Consider the following 21,024-nt stretch of genomic DNA (forward strand, 5'->3'; position numbering starts at 1 on the left):
CATATCCCTCCATTCCCAGCATTTCCAGGCGCCTATTGAAAAGCCTCAAAGATGCTATGATCATATCCATTTCCACCACCCCATTGTCAGCGGGCTCCCAGTACCCACCATCCCATGTAACATACTTACCCTGCACACCTCCTTTCAACTTTCCCCCTCTCACCTTAAAGAGCCTGTCCCACGAGCATACGACTCCATGCGGCAAGCGCAACCTAAAGGGCCTGTCCCACCAGCATGCGCCTGCATGCAGCAAGCACGACCAAACCAGAAGCGGGGGCCGCGCGGAGGTCGAGTGAGTGACATGAAGTTCGAGCGAAGTCCGCGAGAAGTTCGCGCGTGACGTACGACGTCGAGGCGGCTGCAGGAATTTTTGAACACGGTCAGTTTTTCGGAGCCCCGCGCGTTGTCAGGACCAGCTCTGCACAACTACATACGGCTCCGGTGATCGAAGTGGGACAGGCCCCGCGAGGCCGTACGGCTCCAGCGACCACGTTAGGTCGCGCTTGCCGCATGCAGGTGCATGCTGGTGGGACCAGCCCTTTAGGTCGTGCTTGCCGCATGGAGTCGCATGCTCGTGGGACAGGCCCTTAAAGCTACCCTCACCTGGGCTGGCATTTCCACCCTGGGGAAAAAGGTTCTCACCGTCCACCTTATCTATGAGCCTGGGTCGATGGAGGCTGCGCTGCCAGGAACAAAGGAGAACCCGGCGTGGGGGGGGGGCCACTGTGAGGGGGGAGAACAAAGGTGGACCTGGAGGGAAGTGGGAACCGCTGTGATTTGAGGTGGGGGTGGGGGAGGGAAGAAGATCAAAGGAGGACCAGGCTTCGGGGAGGGTGGAGATCCAAGGATATTTTGTAACTTTGTCAGTGCCCTTTAGGTGGTGACTATTTGCATACCTTGGATACGCAAGCAAAAATTTTCACTGTCACCCGTGACAATAAAATATTCCATTCAAATTCAATCCAATTCAATGTCTCTCATAATTTTATATACTTTAATCAGATGCCCCCATGACATCAAGCGTTTTAGAGAAAACAATCCAAGTCTGCACAACCTCTCTTTATAGCTAAACCCTCTAATCCACGCATCATTCTGTAAATCTATTCTACACCCACTCCACAGAACTCCACATTCTTTGTGTAATGGGAGACCAGAGCTGCGTACAATACTCCATATACAGCCTCGTTAAAGTTAAGACCTGTAATGTTTCACAATATCCTCTTGGATTCCGAGCATATAAAATCAGAGAGGAGCAACAACTTGGTCCCTCAGGCTTTCTCCACCACTTAATACGATAGTGGCTGGTCTAATTGTAACCTCACATTCCAGGCTATCTGTGGTAACCTTACTGATCAAGCAGAAGTCAACGTTTAAAATATATTCAGAGATACAATTTTCCCTTTGAAGGAAAGATCTTCAATGAATGCAGAGCAGTAGAAGCTGGGATGTAATGTTAAAATTGTACAAGGCATTGGTGAGACCAAATCTGGAGTATGGTGTACAATTTTGGTCGGATGTCAACAAAATAGAGAGAGTACAGAGGAAATTTACTAGAATGTTGCCTGGGTTTCAACAACTAAGTTACAGAGATAGGTTGAATAAGTTAGGTCTTTATTCTCTGGAGCGCAGAAGGTTAAGGGGGGACTTGATAGAGGTCTTTAAAATGATGAGAGGGATAGACAGAGTTAATGTGATCAAGCTTTTCCCTTTGAGAATAGGGAAGATTCAAACAAGAGGACATGACTTCAGAATTAAGGGACAGAAGTTTAGGGGTAACATGAGGGGGAACTTCTTTACTCAGAGAGTGGTAGCGGTGTGGAATGAGCTTCCAGTGGAAGTGGTGGCGGCAAGTTCGTTGGTATAATTTAAAAACAAATTGGATAGGCATATGGATGAGAAGGGAATGGAGGGTTATGGTATGAGTGCAGGCAGGTGGGACTAAGGGAAAAAAGTTGTTCGGCACGGACTTGTAGGGCCGAGATGGCCTGTTTCCGTGCTGTAATTGTTATATGGTTATATGGTTATAGACGTTGTATATATGAATTTCAGCAAAGCATTCGACAAGGTTCTGCATGATAGGCTGCTCTGGAAGGTTAGAAAGCATGGAATCCAAGGATAGATAACTGAATGGATAGAAAATTGACTTAATGTAAGGAAGCTTAGGGTGGTGGTGGAAGGTTGGTTTTCGGTCAGGAGGCCTGTGACTAGTGGTGTTCCTCAGGGTTTGGTGTTGGGCCCATTACTGTTTGTCAATGATTTGGGTGATAATGTACATGGCATAATTTGCAAGTTTGCCGATTACACAAAAGCGAGTGGTATTGTAGATAATGAAGATGATTGTCAAAAATTACAGCAGGTTCTTGGTAGCCTGAGGAATGGTTGATGGAATTTACTATTGAGAAATGTGAGGTGTTGCATTTAGGGAGCACTAACATGGGCAGGATGCACCCAGTGAATGGTAGGGCTCTGGAGAGGGATCTAGGAGTGCAGGTACATAACTCCTTGAAATGTCATCACAGGGTGATCAAAAAGGCTTCTGGCACATTGGCCTTCGTCCACCAAAGTATTGAGTATAGAAGTTGGAAATTCATGTTGCAGTTATATAAGGTTTTAGTGAGGCTGCATTTGGAATATTGTGTTCAGTCTGGGCACCATGTTACGGGAAAGATGTCGTCAAGCTGGAAAGAGTGCAGAGAAGATTTACGAGGATATTACCCGAGCAATAGGGAGAGGTTATGCAGACTAGGATTCATTCCTTGAAGCGCAGGAGGATGAGGGGTGATCTTATAGAGGTGTACAAAATCATGAGATGAATAGATCGGATGGACGCACAGTCTCTTGCCCAGAGTAGGGGAATCAAGAACCAAAGGATATAGCTTTAAGGTGAGGGGGAAAGATTTAATCAGAATCCGAGAAGTAACTTTTTCACACAGGGGGTGATGGGTATATGGAAAGGATTGCCGGGAGGAGATAGTATCATAACTCTTTCGAAACATTTGGACAAGTGCACGGATAGGACAGGTTTAGATGTGTTGTAGGCTAAACGCAGGCAGAAGGGACTAATGTAGATGGGACATGTTGGTCGGTGTGATAAGTTGGGCCGAAGGGCCTGTTTCCACACTGTATGGTCAGCATTATCTTGGTAGAATCCTGATTGTTATCGAAGACCTTTGTAGCAAAATGGTACGAGAAGCTTCAAATAACCAATCTTGTTAGGAGACATGCTTTTTTCCACTTTAGTACTCACAATACGAGAAACAGCTTGCATCATGTAAGAGAATAACAAACCAAAATAGACAGTATCACCATAAAGACCTGCATTACTGCCTCTGAGCTGCAGGTCATTTCAGTGGGCAAACAAGGATAAATTACATTGTTGTGGGTTTGAAGAAACTTTATACCAATTAAAAACTGATCATATTGAATGGCGGTGCAGGCTCGAAGGGCCGAATGGCCTACTCCTGCACCTATTTTATATGTTTCTATGTTTCTAAAAAGGGTGCATCTCCGTATCCAAATAGTTTCAGTTCAGTTTAGTTTATTGTCATGTGTATCGAAGTACAGTGAAAATCTTTTTGTTGCGTGCTAACCAGTCACCGGAAAGACAATGTTTAAGAAAGAACTGCAGATGCTGGAGAAATCAAAGGTAGACAAAAATGCTGGAGAAACTCAGCGGGTGAGGTAGCATCGATGGAGCGAAGGAATAGTTGACGTTTCAGGTCTAGACCCTTCTTCAGACTGAAGAGGGGTCTCGATCCGAAACGTCACCAATTCCTTCGCTCCATAGATGCTGCCTCACCCACTGAGTTTCTCCTGCATTTTTGTCTCCCGGATAGACAATACGATTACAATCGAACCATTTACAGAGTATAGATACATGATAGGGAATAATGTTTAGTGCAAGGTAAAGCCAGCAAAGTCCGATCAAAGATAGTCCGAGGGTCTCCAAAGAGGTAGACAATAGTTCAGCACTGCTTTCTAGTTATGCTAGGATGATTCAGTTGCCTGATTACAGCTGGGAAGATACTGTCCCTGAATCTGGAGGTATGCATTTTAGATTAATAAACCCTGTGGTCTTTTGCTCAGTTGGGAATTTCACCATCACCATTAATAATGCCAGTTTTTATGTTCCAACCCTGTTAATTGACAGTATTTGAATTCCTCAGACATCACAGTGGGCCCCAGATGAGGCCTCTGAATACCAGCCTAGTAACATCATCACCATAAAAGCCACAATCCAATTTCTTCAACATGAAATACATTTATCATCTCTCAGAAAAAGATTTCAACCCTTATTCTGAGATGGAGAATGAGCTGTAAGCAAGTTAGGAGGCAAAGATATCTCCTGGAATGTGTAGAAAGGAACTGCAGATGCTGGTTTAAACCGAAGGTAGACACAAAATGCTGGAGTAACTCAGCAGGACAGGCAGCATCTCTGGAGAGAAGGAATGGGTGATGTTTTGGGTCGAGACCATTCTTCAGCCAAACACAGATAGGATGATTACTCCGTGGAGCACAGCGCTCAAACTGCAGGGTGATCCTGTGCTTCCACGCCACTCAAAAACACAATCCTACCCTCGTTCTCTCGGTGGCTCCTCCAGTGGGATATTCAGGCCCAACTCGAATTACAACAACCTTATGTTCCATTGAGGAACCTTGCAACTTTTGGAATGAAGGGCAAGTTTCCCCAACTGCGGGTAAATTGCTCTTCCAACATTTCACATTATCATGCAGTTGTCCTTTTCCAACCCTGTTTCTTTGCAATGCCTCACTGGCAATTGCCATGCTCTTCATCACCCGATCAGTGCTAACCAACCAACATGTAGACTTTTTGCCCTACAACTCCCTCCTCTCCCCCAACTCCATTTTGAACCTTGTGAACCTGCCATTCTTGCCCCAGTTGCAAGGAAGGTCATTGATCCAAAGCTTTGATGGGCTTCTCTTTCCACAGATTCTGCTTGACAGGCTGTGTTTCTTCCAGTCTTGCCTTCCATACTTCTCATCACTATTGTCTGTACTGCTGAAACTATTACAACCAAAAATACTAGAGTGGAGCAAGATAGTCCATTCGACAAAAAAGCCGCAGTAGGTCATGGGTAATCTTTAGCGCCATTTCCGCAACCGGCTTCCGTCTCCGCTCTAGTATCTTTGCTTTGGTCATGGCGTCTTCATATTGCTATTATTTTACCAAATACCACACAAATTATCTTTTTTTTTCCTCAGCTGCAGGTGATCATTTTGATATTCCTGCCTAGTCTTCCTTCTTAACTTTGAACATACAAAATATTGTCATTAGGAAGGAGCTCCAGAAAATCCCACTCACGCCCCCCCCCCCCCCCCGACCCTGCTTCCCTCCGACATGGACACGGAGCGATCGCCAGCCCCCCCTTTTTTTTGTTAAACATCTATTTCCTTCGGGTGTTTTTTTTAAAAAAAATTTCCTCCTTACCATTTCCGTACTTTTTCGATAGCTGCCATGACCCGTTTGATGTCATCCTTCGCCCTGCTCCTGGTCTCGACCCGCACCGATCTGCCAGACATGCTGTGTGTGTGGGGCGGAGTCTGAGGGGAGAATCGCCGGCACCAAGAGCGAGCGAACGTGCGGACAGACGGACGAAAGCAACGATCATAGAGGGAATAGGTGACATTTCGGGTCGAGACCCTTCTTCAGACTGAGTCAGGGGAAAGAGATATAGACGGTACTAAGGACAAATGAATGGAAGATATGCCTATATCTCCCGTTTCCCTTTCCCTTAACTGTCAGTCTGAAGAAGGGTTTCGACCCAAAATGTCACCTGTTCCGCTCTATGAACGTTGTTTTTGTCCGTCTGTCCGCACGTTTGCTTGCTCTTGGTGCCGGCGAGGGGAGAGAGAGACAGAGAGAGACAGAGAGAGACAGAGAGACAGAGAGACAGAGGGACAGAGGGACAGAGGGACAGAGGGACAGAGGGACAGAGGGACAGAGGGACAGAGGGACAGAGGGACAGAGGGACAGAGGGACAGAGGGACAGAGGGACAGAGGGACAGAGGGACAGAGGGACACACACACACGCACACGCGCACGCAGATCGGTGCAGGCCGACACCAGGAGCAGGGCAAAGGATGACATCAAACGGCTCATGGAAGCTATCGAAAAAGTCGACCGGAAATATCACCTATTCCTTTTCTCCAGAGATGCTGCCTGATCCATTGATTTACTCCACCCTTTTGTGCCTGTCTTCGGTTTAAACTAGCACCTGCAGTTCCTCCCTGTACAAGGTATGTGAGATTTTAACTGAACGCATAACTGAAGTCGGGTCGGGTCAAAGATTAGGGTCGGGTTTACTGATATGGCGGAAGTTACACTCCATTGTGTACAACACGTCAGTCCATTGGATTTTGCAGGAGTGGTCTATCTTGCCCCGCTCTAGTATCTTTGGCTACAACCACAAACTTGTTTCCTCTTCAGCTTGAAATGGCACTCAGTTGTAACAACTCAATCTCTACAGATACCACTTGACCTGCCAAGTATATCCAAGTTTTTAAGATCAAAATATTACAATTGATGTACTTGGCTTTAGTTTTAGAAAATGAAGAATATTTTGTAGCATATTCACACTTACTTTATAAATAATTGCTATTTGCTCTGCAAATTGTCCTGAAACTAAATCAGGCAACCGAATCATCATCCTACCACAACCAGAGAGCAGTGCTGAACTACTACCTATCTCTTTGGTGACCCTCGGACTATCCTTGATCGGACTTTGCTGGCTTTACCTTGCACTAAACGTTATTCCCTTATTCAATCAATCAATTCAATCAGTTTTATTTGTCATTTGCACATAAAGTGCATGTGAAATGAATTTGCCAACAGCGGTACAATGAAAAAAGAACACACAAAACCACAATAAAAATTGAACACAAACATCCACCACAGCATTCATCACTGTGGTGGAAGGCACTAAATTTGGCCAGTCCTCCTCCATTTCCCCCCGTGGTCGGGACCTCAACCCTGCGCAGCCGCCTCTGCGGGTGTCCAGATGTGTAGACAGGTAAAGTCCAGATAAAGTCCTTATCATGTATCTATACACTGTAAATGGATCGATTGGAATCATGTATTGTCTTTCTGCTGACTGGTTAGCACGCAACAAAAGCTTTTCACTGGAAGGAACTGCAGATGCAGATACTGATCAGTCTGAAGAATGGCCTCGACCCGAAACGTCACCCTTTCCTTCTCTCCAGAGAGGCTGCCAGTCCCGTTGAGTTACTCCAGCATTTTGTGCCTATCTTCGGCTTTTCACTGAACCTCGGTGCGCGTGACAATAAACTGAACTGAAATACTTTCAGTGTTTTTGTGGAACTTTAATAGGTCTTTAATGATTTGGCTCACTTCCACATAGTCATTTATCTATGTGAGAAGTGAGGCAACAATGTGAAAACTTTAAACTCTCTTGTAACATGCAAATGCAGTGGCCAATTCAAATATTCAGCTTGCAAATGGATGTACTCTCACATTTGTCACTTTACAAGCATCCCACACTGTCCAAACTGCCCACACTGGGGTATATCGAGTAGAACATCCAGAATTACAGATGAGCAAGAAATGATTGCCAATGCCAAACCGTTTGTACTTGCCATAATAAAAAATACAGTAAACCAGTTAGTGAAAATAAGAACTAGTCAGAGTTCTAATGAACATCAAGTCAGACATATCTCCTCCCACATATTTTGCAGAATGCACTTTATTTTATCAAAGGAAATATCAGTGAAGGAAAACTAAGACATAGGCTGCAGGCATTGAATGACATCTCTCAGATAGATTACACCATCCTTATGTAACGATGTGGAATTTGACCAATGAAAAAGGGAAAAACAAAACTTTAGAAGCTGCAAATCGAAATGAAAAGTGGCGAATGCTGGAAACAATCGGGAAGCATTGGTGAAGAAATAGCTCCCACAATCGTTTATTTTCCAAGAACTGACTTGCATGTCATGCATTCATGAGGTACGTGATACGTATTCATCCCCCTTTCAGGGAATCTGCAGCATCCGAGTTAAAGGAAGTCAATTTAAATCTCATATGAAAATGATTTAGTTGAAAAAGGAATGAAAAAGATACAGAACATATTTTTACATTTCAAACGGACAGACAATTTAAAGATGCTGTAAAGTGACAGGTCAGTTTTTAATTAGCATTTACGTTTCACCTTTACCTGAATATATCATCGGCTCTGACCTCCCTTCCATCGAGGGGATCTATCACAGTCGCTGCCTCAAAAAGGCTGGCAGCATCATCAAGGACGCACACCATCCTGGCCACACACTCATCTCTCCGCTACCTTCAGGTAGAAGGTACAGGAGCCTGAAGACTGCAACGACCAGGTTCAGGCCATCAGGCTATTGAACTCGGCTCGGACAAAACTATGACCATTGATAGCCCTTTATCTGTTTATTTGCACTTTATCAGTTTATTTATTCATGTGTGTATATATTTATACAATGGTATATGGACACACTGATCTGTTCTGTATCCGTGCCTACTATGTTCTGGTGTGCTAAAGCAAAAATTTCATTGTCCTATCAGGGACACATGACAATAAAATCTCTTGAACTCTTGAACTTGAACTCTTGCACCAGCCTCAACTATTTCTGTCAAGATTAACAGTGACAAACAATTCATTCTTGCATCATTTTGATGCCAATTCTGTTTTCAAGGTATGTGGAGGGTTGTATATGTGTGCGTGTGGAGGGGTGGGGGAGAAGGCAAGTTTTACTTGGTCCTAATTAATTCCATCCCAAATATTAAATTATGTTCCCATCTCCACCACTTTCTGCTTTCCGCAGAGACCGTTTCCTCTACAACTCCCTGGTCAACTCGTCCCTTCCCACCCAAACCACCCGCTCACCAGGTACTTTCCCCTGCAACCGCAGGAGATACAACACCTGGTCCTTGGCCTCGCCCCTTGACTCCGTCCAGGTGAGGCAGAGGTTCACTTGCACCTCCTCCAACCTCATCTACTGCATCCACTGTTCCAGGTGTGAACTCCTGTACATTGGCGAGACCAAGCGCAGGCTCGGCGATCGTTTCGCTGAACACCTCCGCTCAGTCCGCCTAAACCTACCTGATCTCCCGGTTGCTCAGCACTTTAACTCCCCCTCCCATTCCCACACTGACCTTTCTGTCCTGGGTCTCCTCCATTGTCAGAGTTAGGCCCAACGCAAATTTATGGAACAGCACCTCATATTTCACTTGGGTAGCTTACACCCCAGTGGTATGAACATTGACTTCTCTAACTTCAAGTAACCCTTGCTTTCCCTCTCTCTCCCTCCCACCCCTTTCCCAGTTCTCCAACCAGTCTAACTGTCTCCAACAATTTTATCTGTTTGAATTGCTGTAGTTACCTTCTCCTAGCTAACAATGATCTATTCTAAATGTTCCTTGATCTCCATTACCTTTGTCCTATTTTAACATCTTACACTTCCTTATCCAAGTATCTCCATCTCCCCTGACATCAGTCTGAAGAACGGTCTCGAGCCGAAACGTCACCCATTCCTTCTCGCCAGAGATGCTGCCTGTCCCGCTGAGTTACTCCAGCATTTTGTGTCTATCTTCGGTTTCAACCAGCATCTGCAGTTCCTTCCTACACAGTTAAATTATTTCTACATAAACATTGATTTAAACCAAGCCTCGGTTTAACATCCCAAACCAAAAAAGGTTGGCAGCCAGTGAAGAGCTCACATTACATTGAAAACCCAAGTCATGGAGTGGGTTGGAGCATACAACGTTCTGAAACACATGCGAGATCTGTAAAAAAATTGCTCATATCTGAATGCAAATACATCAGGTCAAGTATAAATGTGGGAAGCTACATGATAAATCCCAAAGCCGCCAAAATGAGAAAGAATATTTAAAGCAAAACATTGAATCACGATGCAAATATCATCACTCGCCAATTGATTGCGTGTACACTGGGGGTATGGGGGAGGGGTATGGGGGAGGAGTGGAGGAGCAAACTCCAGAATCATGAAGAAATATAGCACAACAGCAGGCCCATTGAGCCCACAGAGTTCCATGCACTTATTATCAACTAGCCATTTTTACATTAATCCCATTTGTATCTCACTACATTCGGCATGGAAGTCAGAAGACCCAGAACTTGAAGAAACAGATATTTCACATGCTGCCTGTTTGAGGGAAACCGAGAAAGAGAGAAATGAATTATGGTTGCAGGTGACCAGATTAATTGATACAGAAAAACACTAATGGAATCAGAACAGAACGTGATCAAGGTGAAATCTAATACGAGCCAACTATGGAACCTCTACCAGGAGGTTGGCAAGAAACAGAATGTACTGCTGTGTTCAGTGCTGTCTTGGGAAGAGCGCAGAAGACATACCCAGTGGGATGAATACACGAAGATGATATCAAGGTGAAATCTAATCATAATACAGCACCTTCATATGTTCAGCGAATCAATGGCCGAGCCTGCGCTTGGTCTCATCGATATATAGGAATCCACACCAATATAGGAATCCCCTCCCCTCCCCTTCCCATATTGGATCGCACCCATGTCCTCTCGTCCCCTTCCAATCCTTCCTCTAGCTACTCTTCAATGTTTGTTGTCTTACCCGTCTTTTTAGCTCTGGCCTTCATCCACCATCTGCCTATCAACCCACCCCCACCCCCCTCCCCTCCCTCCCAACCACCTCACCTGTATCAACCTATTACCTGCCAAGCTTTGTCCTGCCCCAGCTTTATTCCTGCTATCTTCCCCCCCCACTCCCCCCCCCCCCCCTTACAATCAGTCTGAAGAAGAGTCCTGACCCAAGACATCACCTATCCATGTTCTCCAACGAGGCTGCCTGACTTTATACTTTGTAGATACAGCACAGAAACAGGCCCTTCGGCCCACCTAGTCCGTGCCAACCAGCGATCCCCACACATCACCACTATCCTACACACACTAGGGACAATTTACCCATGCACCAAGCCAATTAACCAACATAACTGTATGTCTTTGGGATGTGGGAGGAAACCGAAGATCTCGGTCAGAGGGAGAACGTCCAAACTCTGTACAGATGGCACCCGTAGTCAGGATTGAGCCCATGACCCGCTGGGTTACTCCAGTACTTTATATAAACCAGCTTGTGCAGTTCCTTGTTTCTACTCAGGATTGAACCGAGTCGTTTATAATGCTGAGGCCACAGCTCTACTAATTGAGTCACTGGCAAACTAATAATACACCCAATGATTTGTTTTAATATTTTCTCAGAATTACATTAATATAGGAAAATGTTCAAATTTGACAATTGGATTGTATTTAAGATTTCAAACTCTCTTTTAGGAAACAAAATCTAATGCTCCCTCCTTCTGTCCTTACTTATTAAGTCTTATATATATTTATCTGAAGATGCAGTTCATCTATGGGAGTGACATACAATGCTGGAGTAACACAGCAGGACAGGCAGCATTTCTGGAGAGAAGGAATGGATGACATTTCGGGTCATGGCCATTCTTCAGACAGAGGCTCAGGGAAGAGGGAGAAACAGAGATAAGGAAGTGTAAGGTGTGAAAACGAGACATCGAAAGGGACGAAACCCAAGGAAAATGTAATCATTGTCAGCTGGGAGAAGGTGACAGCGAAGCATAGAGATAACATTTAACCAGGGGAATATTTGGGCTGGTCGGAGATCTAAGAAGGGGGAGGGACTGAGAGAGAGGGAAAGCAAGGGTTACCTGAAGTTCAATATTCATAGCCGCTAGGGTGTAAGCTGCCCAAGCTAAATATGAGGTGATGTTCCTTCAATTTGCTCTGGGCTGAGGACAAAAAGGTCAGTGTGGGAATCGGAGGGGGAATTAAAGTGTTTAGTAACCGGGAGATCAGGTACATTTATGCGGACTGAGCGGAGGTGTTCAGCGAAACGATGGCCGAGCCTGTGCTTGGTCTCATCGATAAATAGGAATCCACACCTGGAACCAGGTGTACAGTAGATGAGGTTGGAGGAGGTGCAAATGAACCTCTGCCTCATCTGAAAAGACTGTCAGGGTCCTTGGACGGAATCGAGGGAGGAGGTAAAGGGACAGGTGTTGCATCTCCTGAGGTTGCAGGGAAAAGTACCTGGGGAGAGGCTGGTTTGGGTCAGACGGGATGAGTTAACCAGGGAGTTGCGGAGGGAACGGTCTCTGCGGAAAGGGGTGGAGATGGGAAGATGTGACTATTGGTGGGATCCCATTGGAGGTGGCGAAAATGTCGGAGGATTATATGCTGTGTGCGACGGCTGATGGGGTGGAAGGTGAGGACAAGGGGGAATCTGTCCCTGTTGCGACTGTGGGGAGGGGGAGCAAGAGTGGAACTGCGGGATATCAAGGAGACCCTAGTGAGTGCCTCATCTATGATGGGAGAGGGGAACCCCCATTTCCTAAAGAATGAGGACATCTCCGATGCCCTGGTATGGAACACCTCATTCTGGGCGCAGATGCTGCGTAGACGGAGGAATTGGGAGTAGAGGATAGAGTCTTTACAGGAAGCAGGGTGGGAAGAAGTGTAGTCCAGCTAGCTGTGGGAGTCAGTATGTTTATAATAGATGTCAGGTGATAGTCTATCTCCTGTGATGGAGACGGTGAGATCAAGAAAAGGTAGGGAGATGTCGGAGATGGTCCAAGTGAATTTGAGTGCTGGATGGAAATTAGTCGTGAAGTTAATGAAGTCTGTAATTCTGCATGGGTGCAGGAGGTAGCACCGATGCAGTCGTCAATGTAGCGGAGGCAGAGTTTGGTGATAAGGTCAGTGTATGCCTGGAACAGTGATTGTTCGATGTACCCTTCAAAGACGCCGGCATAGCTGAGGCCCATACAACTGCCTTGGATTTGGAAGAAGTGGGAGGAGTCAAGGGAGAAGTTGTTAAGAGTATGGACCAGCTCTGCTAGGCGGAGGAGAGTGGCAGAGGGATTGTTCCTCTGCATACAAATGATTCCAATGAGCATTCCTCACTAAAAATGAATCAATGCTTGACTAGCCTCAAAATCTATGCCCAGCCAAGTTACCAAAGTTTTCTTGCCACCTGGGCCTTGCAACTCCGAGGCATTGTATTTACTCCAGTTCTATGCTACGCACTTAACAGTTTGAAATAGCAAGTGGGATAACTGCAGAAAGAATTAAATTAGTATACAATAAGCCCAATGGTTTTATGAATTACAATACAGCACAACTACTCAATTGCATCCAATACATAGCCATAGTGGTTCAGGTCAATGTAACAGGGATGCACTTAAAATATCCTTGCCATAGGTTATTGCAAGTCACGTTGGGATCCAGTTTCAAAACGAAAATACTTTGATATCAATCTGTATCCAAAATCAATTAATAGTAAATAAATAGCATCTTAAATACCCTTCAGCAATCAAACCTATAACGTAAAAACCATTCCCAATGATGTGGAATGGAATAGTTCCTGGCCAAGCAGAAAGAATGATGACATGTGTGGGAAGGAACTGCAGATGCTGATTTACACCGAAGGTAGACACAAAATGCTGGAGCAACTCAGCGGGACAGGCAGCATCTGTGGAGATAAGGCATGGGTGACGTTTAAGGTCGAGGCCAGTCTTCAGAATGATTACATGTTTGATACGCAACCTGTACTTTTCAATTATTTGATCTTAAAGAGATGGCACGGAAAATAGTGTGGTGCTAAGGCACTAACTAGCAACCAGGGTGTGAGGGAAGAATGAAAACAGTCAGATATTCAGTGTTTAAATTCTTCCCGCAATAAAGCCAACATTATTGTCAAGCACAGGGAGACCCATGCAGACACACAGATCCACATCCTAAATCCCCTTATGGGAGGTGAAATAGTTTCACCGTCAGCTGTTTATACAATATGAACTCAAAATGTGTAGGAAGGAACTGCAGATGCTGGTTTAAACCGAAGATAGACACAAAATGCTGGAGTAACTCAGTGGGACAGGCAGCATCTCTGGAGAGAAGGATTGGGAAACACAAAATGTGACTGATTTTGGTATGCACAAATTGCAGCCAATAAAACTGAAGATGCTAAACCAAAATTCATCCCCTTAAAATCTGAACTGACATCCAAGTAAGAATTGGAGAACTATTTTGAAGCGTTGATATCTCTAAAATGCGGAAGAATTAAAACAATTATATATTCAGAATTCTATTTATTGCTTTCCTCCAATTTAATCAAGGTATGACATAATCATTTGGGGGGGGGGGGATAAAATGGAGCCTGACGGATGAGTGTTGGCAGATCACTGGACCTCAGGAGGAGGTGGAGGATGCAGATGCTGACAAGGAATGCAAGACAGCATGCTATCAATAAATATTCACACATGTACTTCCATCCAAGGTTAATAGGGCCATTGTTCGCAATAGAAACTCTATAGATTTTTCCTTAAGTGAAGATCGCACAAAAATAAATCATCCACATTCCCTTCCACATCTCCCCACTCCCTTCAACAATGGTGGGCAGCATCAGGTGGCTCAATTCAGTGATCAAAGCCAGGTCATCGTCCAACTGTGTCTGAATGCATGCAATATTTTAACCACAATCCTACGTTTTTTCCCCACAAGACAGCCAGATATTCAGATGGTAAAGCAATTTGCTGTCATATGAAGTGTTCAACATGGTACAGGGAAACACAATTCATCCAATTGAGATAATTATGTCAATAGTCTGCCAGGCGTATCACAATTAATCAAACTGCTTGCTTCCATCAATTCCTCGAAGTTCATGTTATACACGTGTTTCTTTCGCTCGTGGCTCAAAAAGACGGTATCATCAAATCATACTGACATTTTGGGCGAAGGTGCAGATTTTTAAACATTATCAAGTGTTGGTTGAAACACAATTGTAAAACGCATTGTTTGACTGCCAAGAAAGTGTGTGCCATTTTACAAACGTCAATGTCTTTCTCTTGTGAACCGTGTTATATGTTTTATTTCAAAACAAATATCTCCCACACTTTACCAAGATTTCAATTCTTAATCCGCAAATATTGTATGAAAGGAACAGAGCTGTGCATGTGCAACAGAATTGCTCACCATAGCAACAGCGGCTATACATCAATGGAGCTGTCCCCAACCCGAGCTAATGCACAAATCACTCATTTCCAGTGGAATTTACAAGCCCTTCGTTCACCTCGTTTTACTTTCTTTCATGCATTTAACACAGCATTTTCTAAATCCTGGCTTTGACGATCCCTTTGTGTGATGCTCAACCAGCCTGCACTTCCCCAATCTCCCCTCCCCTCCCCGGGTCTTCGCATTTAAAGGGGCTTCTTTCTTCGCAGCCAGTGTCCACACGCCAACCTCTCCTCTCCTCTCCGTCGTGACCGGGGTTACCCCCCTCCCCTCCCCAGGCTGGAGAAGCCACCTGTTGCAAGGCGAGATCCTCCTATCCCAGCTGCAGCGGCGGAGCGGAGCGACAGACACAGACAGACAGACAGACAGACTCACATCTGCTGTATCTCCATTGTCTCCGCCTGTTGCCGAGTGCGCAAAGCGAACACGGCTCCCTGCACCATTCCAGTGTGTGGAGCGAACGCCGTTGCTGCCCGTTCAGCTCAGGAACGAGCGCGTTTGTTCTCCCTTCTGCTCGGGGACGACCTCGATTGTTCGTCCATTGTGCTCGACTGTTGTCCGTTCCGCTCGGGGGGAGGGGACGAGCTGTCTATCGGTGGTTGTTGTCCATTGTCAGCGCCGTCCCGTTGTCCACACACACACTTACACGGTGTCGCCGAGGGAGCGCCTGGCTCTGTGCTGCCCGCCCGCCGCCACTGCCTGCCACCACTCTCACCGCGACCCTCCCAGCAAGGCAGCTCCAATGTGGAGAAGGCAAAGAGGGGCGGCGCATCCTGCGAGCAACCTCCTCCTTTTGCAAACAGCCCACAATCCTCCTCCTCCTCCTCCACCCGCCGCCCAGACAGTTCCCAGGTCACAACTTTTATTTCCCATGTATCTGCTCCTGAAATAGAAAGTGATTTACACACACACACACACACACACACACACACACACACACACACACACACACACACACACACACACACACACACACACACATAATGAGATAATATTGAATAAACACCTTCTGCGTTGGCGGCTGAGGAAAGAAAAGCAATCGTGATCTGTAAAAGTAAATCTCTGGCTCTCGGGCATTTTTGGCACTGAGTGGCGAGCTGCACCTAATATTTGAATCTGTGTACCTTACAAGAAAAAATCCAAACCGCTCCCCCCTGAAATACATGGACCGCAGTGAGAGAGTGAAATCACACAGTTTGTCGCTCTGTGAGGATTTGTCTGTCCCTGTGTTCGTTCAACATCTTTTCTCGCGACGTGTGCAATTTCATCAACTCAGTTGTTACTCCCAATGCTATTGACCCTGTTTCCGTAGCAACTATTTTTTTTATTGATGCTATTGATAGCAATGACTGCTTACTCTGATTTTGCGCGTTTAAACGAATATCCCTTTAGTGCTTTACCAACCCCAGCCATATAAAGAGATATTAGAGCAGGTAGCCAATATCTTGCTGGCCACGTAGATTTTATGATGTAGACTTGAAGGAAGAAAGATACGTAGATGACAAGAGGGAATTCCAGAGCTATGTGCCCAGACCGCCTGAGGCAAAGATAGACACAACATGCTGAGTAACTCAACGGGCCAGGCAGCATCGCTGGAGAGAAGGAATCGGTGATGTTTCGGGTTATCAACACTATCAAGGCATGCGGAGTGAAATTAATTGTGATGCACATGGATTTGGAGTTGGAGGAGCTTCACCAGGTTCCTAGGATTGGAATTAGGGGCGGCACAGTGGTGCAGCGGAGTTCAATGCTGATCTCGGGTGCAGTCTGTGTTGAGTTTTCCCTTTGACGTGTGGGTTTATTCCGCGGGCTGGATTTTTTGCGGACATCGTCAACCTCAGTCTTAATACTGCGGTCTGAGGTCCCCTCCTGCTCTAAAAGGGCATCAATAATACTGATGCCAAAGAAGAGTAGAGTGACGTACCTCAATGACCACCAACCAGTGACATCGAAATATTGGATTCAGTTCTGGTTGCTCCATTACAGGAAGGATCTGGAAGGTTTGGAGAGGGTGCAGGGGAGGTTTACCAGAATGCTGCCTGGATTAGCGGGCATGAGCCTCAAGGAAAGGTTGGACAAACATGGATTGTTTTCTTGAATTGAATCAAAAAACTCAGTCAGATTAATGAAACAGATTTTCCCTCTCACAAAACCTTGCTGCCGACCCCTCAACATTCCTCGGCTTCCCAAATGTACATTAACCCTGTCCCTTAGAATGCTCTCCAATTTCCCTGCATCTGATATAATGCTGTATTATCCATGCTGTCCTTCTGATAATGAAGTAACAACATTAGCTATTCGACATTCTTCTGGTACTTCACGTGCGCTAACAAAGATTAAAAATCTCAGTTGGAACTCCAGAAATCTCCTCCCTTGTCTCTTACAACATTCTGGGATAGACCTGGAGATTCATTTATCTTTATTCGTTCCAAGACATCTAACACCTCAATACTACCATGCTCCACGTAATCAATATATCCCTCTCTAAACTCACTATCCTCCATACCTCTCTCTTTGGTGAATACAGATCTTCTTCTTCTTATCGAGTCCACACACAAGATTAGAAGTTGTTCAGCCAGAGCTGAACACACTTCTCGACATTTGCACAATGATGTCTGTCTTGCGCTTCTTGTGCTTCTTGTGCGTGGTGGTGGAAAGATTGGTTGAAACAGGGCCGCGACGTGAACGCTCTTTTCTTGACCCCAAGGTGAATACAGATGAGAAGTATTTAATTAGGACCTTACCCACATTCCCTGGCTCCACATATAGATTACCCATTTGATGGGTCCCACTCTTTCCTGTCTTGGTCCCAACTTACTGCTGATCAAACCTTCAATAACCTTTGTCATCCAAGCTTTTGTAACCTTACCATCTTTTCCTTTCACTTTTACTGGAATATACCTGAACTCTTGCTAATTCTCTTTTGGAATGGTATAATTCCCTCCATAGATGCTGCCTGACCCACTGAGTTCCTTCAGCTCTTTGTGTTTTGCTCCAGAATCTCGTGTGTCCGCGCTGGTCAGATGTTGCTTTACCCAAAACCATAATCCCCGGTCATCGTTTGCAAGATTCTCTCTTGCGCTATTGAAATCAGCAGCTCCCCCTAATTCAGGAGCTTAATATACGATACGATATGACACGATAGAACTTTATATATCCCAGGGGGCAAATTGGTCTGCCAACAGTCATTAAACACAAGAAGACACATGAAACAAAAAATTAAAGTGACGAGTCGAAAGTCCAGGATTGGGGATGTGCAAAGAATGAGGAGGGAAAGGGGGGTGGGGGGGAGAGGGGGGGGGGGGGGGGGGGGGGGGGGGGGGGGGGGAGGGGGGGGGGGGGGGAGCCAGTCAACCCCACGACAGAAGGGGAGAAGTTGTACAGTTTGACAACTGTATTGTGAACTAATCTGATCCCTTTCCATATTGTCTCAGAAGTTATTTTATACATACTAAACAAAGTCCATGCCATGTAAGCCTATCAAATTAAGGCACTGCCAGCTAATGTTAAGAATCCCCCATTACCATAACATTACAGCTTTTAGATCTTTCTGACTATTAGGAGGCCAATAGTATAACTATAGCAAAGAGATCACCCTTCTCTTATTCCTCCATTGTATCCTCTAGGATATGGTCTCCACATCTATCTTTGGTACTCACCCTCATCTCCAGTATGACTCTCGCTCCTCTTGTGTACTTGTCTCAGTCACACCTGTAACCTCTATATCTTGGAACATTAAAGCTGCCGATCCTTCCCTTCGCTCAATCACATTTCCATGATTACAATAATATTATAATCCCATGTGCAGATCTAAATATCATTATTACAAATGCTGATCTTACCATCATAATTCCATGTGCTGATCCAATATTGTAATTTCATGCGCTGATCAGAGAAGACAAGCTGTTGAATCATGGCAGACTATTCTTGGAAACCATAAGACCATTGACATAGGAGCAGTGAGGCCATTCGGCCCACAGAGTTTACTCTGCCATTGGATCACGACTGATCTGTTTTTCCCTCTCAACTGTAAACTCCTGCCTTCTGCCCGTATCTGTTGACGCTCTTACTAATCAAGGAACTATCAATCTCCACTTTAAAATACAGTCCTTTTGCAGGGTTTTGACAAAATGCTAATACAATGCATGTACCATGTTTTAGATTCAGTTGAGAGGTCTCTGTCACAATAAACAGATATATTTCCATGACATTCCTAGTCCTAGTGAGTTATATAACACTTCATGGTACAACATAAACACCCAAATTCACTACAGCCAATACCACTAAACCTTCTCATTCATAATTGTGAGAAAATGAGGCAGGGTGTAAAACAGGCTGCTGATTCACTATCAGCTGTTTTCAATGCTGCACTAGACTGATTTTACCCACAAAGAATCAGATGGTAGCATAATTCCCATGCTATCCTGCAATGTGCTTGAACATTTTGTGAATCCAGTAATAAAATTGTGATTAAGAGATGAAATGTTCATGTACATTTATAGTTGCATCTAATGAAGCTGGGGCCAGCTTGCATTCTCTGCAACTGTATCTTGTCTCTGCTGAGAACTCCTACTTTGGAACTCTGCAACATCTGCACTAATAGATCGGGCAGATGCACAGCATAGGTGAATTGAGGACCAGAGCACAGAGGTTCAAGGTGAAGGGGAAAAGATTTAAAGGGAATCTGAGGGGTAACTTTTTCACACAAAGGGAGGTGGCTCTATGGACTAAGCTGCCAGAGGAGGTGGTTGACGCAGGGACTATCCCAACATTTAAGAAGCAGTTAGACAGGTACATGGATAGGGTAGGTTTGGAGGGATATGGACCAAACGCTGGCAGGTGGGACTAGTGTAGCTGGGACATGTTGGCCAGTGTGGGCAAGTTGGGCCGAAGGGCCTGTTTCCAGGCGGTATCATTCTATGACTAATGTAAACATCACTGCCTATGTTTTTTTTTTTTTTTTTTTTTTTTTTTTTTTTTTTGTCTAACTGTAGTCTTGTAGGTCTGTGTCCAAGATGGCTGACGTGAAGGGAGAGTGGACGCTGGCACGAATTGGTTGCCGCTGCTCCCTCTTCACACTGTGTTTTTGATTTTCTGTTTTTGGATTGAATCCTGTTTTTGATTTGTGTCTCTGTGATGTCCTTATTGTTATATTCCGATTATATGTTTACTATGTAAGGTGTCCTTGAGATTTTGTATGAAAGGCGCCCATTAAATATAAAATTTATTATTATTATTATTATGTTCAAGAAGGAACTGCAGATGCTGGAAAATCGAAGGTACACAAAAAAGCTGGAGAAACTCAGCGGGTGCAGCAGCATCTATGGAGCGAAGGAAATAGGCAACGTTTCGGGCCGAAACTCTTCTTCAGACTGATGGGGGGTTGCGGGGAGAAGGAAGGAAAAGGAGGAGGAGGAGGAGCCCGAGGGCTGAGGGATGGGAGGAGACAGCCCGAGGGCTGAGGAAGGGGAGGAGACAGCAAGGGCTAACAAAATTGGGAGAATTCAATGTTCATGCCCGCAGGATGCAGATGTTTAGGAAGGAACTGCCTATGTTAATCATTTATCTTTTAAGAGAACTTTCTAGCAGTAACATTTCTCATTATTCTTGCAACCTACAAGACAAAGATGCAGGATCTTTCCTGATTTTACTTCGGAGTCACGTGAGTGACTACGTGAAAAACCCCGCTTACGACGCATGCGTGTCATATCGCTACACGCATTGCAACGAGTCACAGCAGGGGGAACAACGTTCCCCTAGTCGAGAATTTGAAAGTCGGGAGCAGCAGGTAAGAGACTCTGCGTTCCTTCCACTTACCTTTTAGGTGGAGACATGGACCGGATCCATGAAGGCTGCGGAAAACTGGCAGGGGAGAACCGCGGAGTGCGGGCAGCCGGCAGCAGCAGCAACGGCACGCGAAACCTCCGGAGAGGAAACAGCTGTGCCC

General features: G+C 45.2%; 1 protein-coding gene across 1 annotated transcript in view; it reads right to left on the reverse strand.

Annotated features, from left to right (window-relative positions):
* klhl2 (kelch like family member 2) overlaps positions 1 to 15,806 on the reverse strand; it is a 134,649-nt gene extending 118,843 nt beyond the window's left edge. Inside the window, exon 1 of the mRNA XM_033019091.1 lies at positions 15,453 to 15,806. Within this exon, the coding sequence (XP_032874982.1) occupies positions 15,453 to 15,520 (68 nt within the window). The 5' untranslated portion in view covers positions 15,521 to 15,806. The remainder of the gene's footprint in view (positions 1 to 15,452) is intronic.
* Positions 15,807 to 21,024: the final 5,218 nt, after the last annotated feature.

This window comes from Amblyraja radiata, chromosome 1 (genome assembly GCF_010909765.2).
Source record: "Amblyraja radiata isolate CabotCenter1 chromosome 1, sAmbRad1.1.pri, whole genome shotgun sequence".
Taxonomy (NCBI): Eukaryota; Metazoa; Chordata; class Chondrichthyes; order Rajiformes; family Rajidae; genus Amblyraja; species Amblyraja radiata.